Consider the following 2,430-nt stretch of genomic DNA (forward strand, 5'->3'; position numbering starts at 1 on the left):
AAGATGACTCTTAAGTTTCCTAAATGATAAAACAGGAATTAGACCAAGAGTATTTATAAACTATTTAATTTAAGTATGAAAAAAAAATATGCATTCCTTTGAAAATCCAAGGGAATACTCATACTTTTGGAGAGCATTGAAAAATGTATATTCTCAATTATTTGTTGGTGTAGATTAGAGGCCATGATCTGGAGATAAGCATGGGAATACAGAGAAAGATATATAGGTAGCAATGTTGGTGAAAATGTCTATTTAAATATGGAGAGACATCTGTTATTGTAGTCATTGAACCACTAACTTTGAGTGGCAATTATGAACTTCTCTTTCATATAGTGGGACAAAAGAACATTGTGGACCCAGGGTTTGCTATTTGTGGGATAGTTAATGGAAAATAGAGATCCATTGTGCTTCTGAGTTCAGATGAGTTTGGCAAACCAATCTATTCACTCTCTGATCCCTAAGCTTGAATAGTTTACATTGAGAATTCCCATATACAAAACAAAATTATCTCAATGCATTTGTTCATTGGTTAAAATAAAAATAATTTAAATAGCAAAGGTTATATGTAGGCATGTTTGTAAGTATACATGGAGGAATAAGGAGAAGTATTGATCTGTATTCAGATTTACTCTGCAACCTATGCATGGTGAGAATTGTGCAACAATATCCTCATCTGTAAAATTTATAATAACAGCTGCCACTAAATTGTGATATCAAATGAGATGACTTCAAATATCTGTAAATTAAATTCTAGACTGAAACTTTTAAAATATGATTAAAATATCTTACATTAGTATTTGGTACATGTTTATATTTTTCAAGTTGAGAAGAAGCATGAATTTGAAAGAAATATTATTTCTATAAGAAAATGAACATTTTTTATTAAAATTAATTTTTGTCTGGATAAAATAACAATTTCAAAAGCAGTGGGTAAAAAGTCCAATTTTAATGTTATCAAAGTTAGATTGTTTCTGATACAAAACAAATAAAATGCTCCCTAAGACATTTCAGACATAACAGTAATTCATAGAGGAAGGTGCAGTACCCTGAATTTTATTATGGCAGTTGTTTCTCACAGGGGAAGCTGGGACACTGTCAAGAACCAACTTGTCGACTCCTTAGTTTTCTCATTGCTGATAATACTTCCTTATTTCTTAAAGCATAGATCAAGGGGTTTAAGAGAGGGGTGAAAACAGTATAGAAAATTGAGAGCACCTTATCTGCTGGGAAGTTGTCAAAAGGCCAGGCATAGACGAAAATGGAAGGTCCAAAGAAGAGGGTCACCACAGTGACGTGGGCAGTTAGGGTGGCCCGTGCCTTGGCCATGCCCACTGAGGAATGACGTCGCACGGTGAACAGGATGACCAAGTATGAGATTAGCAAGAGCACAAAGGAGCTCACAGCCATCAGAATGCTGTCTGAAAGCATCAGAATCTGAAGGAGATATGTATCAGTACAGACAAGTTTGATGACTAGGGGAAGGTCACAGAAAAAGCTGTCCACATTATTGGGGCCACAGAATGGAAGGTTTACTATGAAAACCAGCTGACTTACTGAGTGCAGAACCCCAGTGATCCAGGAGCCCACCACGCCTGTGCACTTGCATAAGCTCATGATGGCTGCATAGTGCAGGCGTCGACATATGGCTACATATCTATCATATGCCATGGACACCAGGAGCATCATTTCTCCACCAGCAAAGAAATGCAGACAGAATATCTGGGCCATGCAGCCCTCAAAAGAGATGGTCTTGTGCTCCATGAGGAAGTCAACAATCATTTTGGGGGTGGCAAATGTGGAAAGACACATGTCAATGAAGGAGAGGTTACTGAGAAGGAAGTACATGGGTGTGTGTAGTACAGGTTCTGAAATGGTGGTGAACACAATGAGGAGGTTCCCCAGCACAATGGATAAATAGAAAAGTATAAAAAATGCAAAATAGAAAAGTTGAAGCTCTCGAAGACCTGAAAGACTACGCAATACAAATTCAGTAACTCTTGAGTCATTTCCTTGGTCCATGATTTCCAATTTCTTATCCCGGTTCAGAGATTTTCCTGCAAAGCAAAATGGAAATAGAAATAACATCATACACTGTGAGACTAAATGAGCCAAGCCAAGATGCTCATCAAACCTCTCAATATACTTATGTACTTTAGATCTTCTTAAGCACTCAAACATGTTGCATGCAATCATTTGTTTTGTAGCTACTGCACATCCTTGTCTTTCATATCTGCATTGTAGCATGACCTCTATATTCTAAAAAGACAATTTGCACTTCATCTCCACCACTTAAAAATTCCTACAAAGTAGGATAAATAGTATAGTTAAGCTCTAGAGTAATACTGAGAGATTTTAATTTTTTTCTTTTATAATTCCTAGTGCTGTGATCTTAGGCAAATGAAACTCCCTGTGGTTCAGTTTTGCATCTCT

General features: G+C 36.6%; 1 protein-coding gene across 1 annotated transcript; it reads right to left on the bottom strand.

Annotated features, from left to right (window-relative positions):
• Positions 1-1,095: 1,095 nt before the first annotated feature.
• Positions 1,096-2,019, bottom strand: LOC119532877 (olfactory receptor 4K3-like). The gene has a single exon (XM_037835129.1). It carries the CDS (start codon positions 2,017-2,019, stop codon positions 1,096-1,098), a length of 924 nt encoding a protein of 307 aa, XP_037691057.1.
• Between the last annotated feature and the right edge of the window lie 411 nt (positions 2,020-2,430).

This window comes from Choloepus didactylus, chromosome 4 (assembly GCF_015220235.1).
Source record: "Choloepus didactylus isolate mChoDid1 chromosome 4, mChoDid1.pri, whole genome shotgun sequence".
Lineage (NCBI taxonomy): Eukaryota > Metazoa > Chordata > Mammalia > Pilosa > Megalonychidae > Choloepus > Choloepus didactylus.

Bases quoted from the DNA above. Each gene is read 5' to 3' on its own strand.
- LOC119532877 (XM_037835129.1), bottom strand. From the start codon at position 2,019: ATGGACCAAGGAAATGACTCAAGAGTTACTGAATTTGTATTGCGTAGT.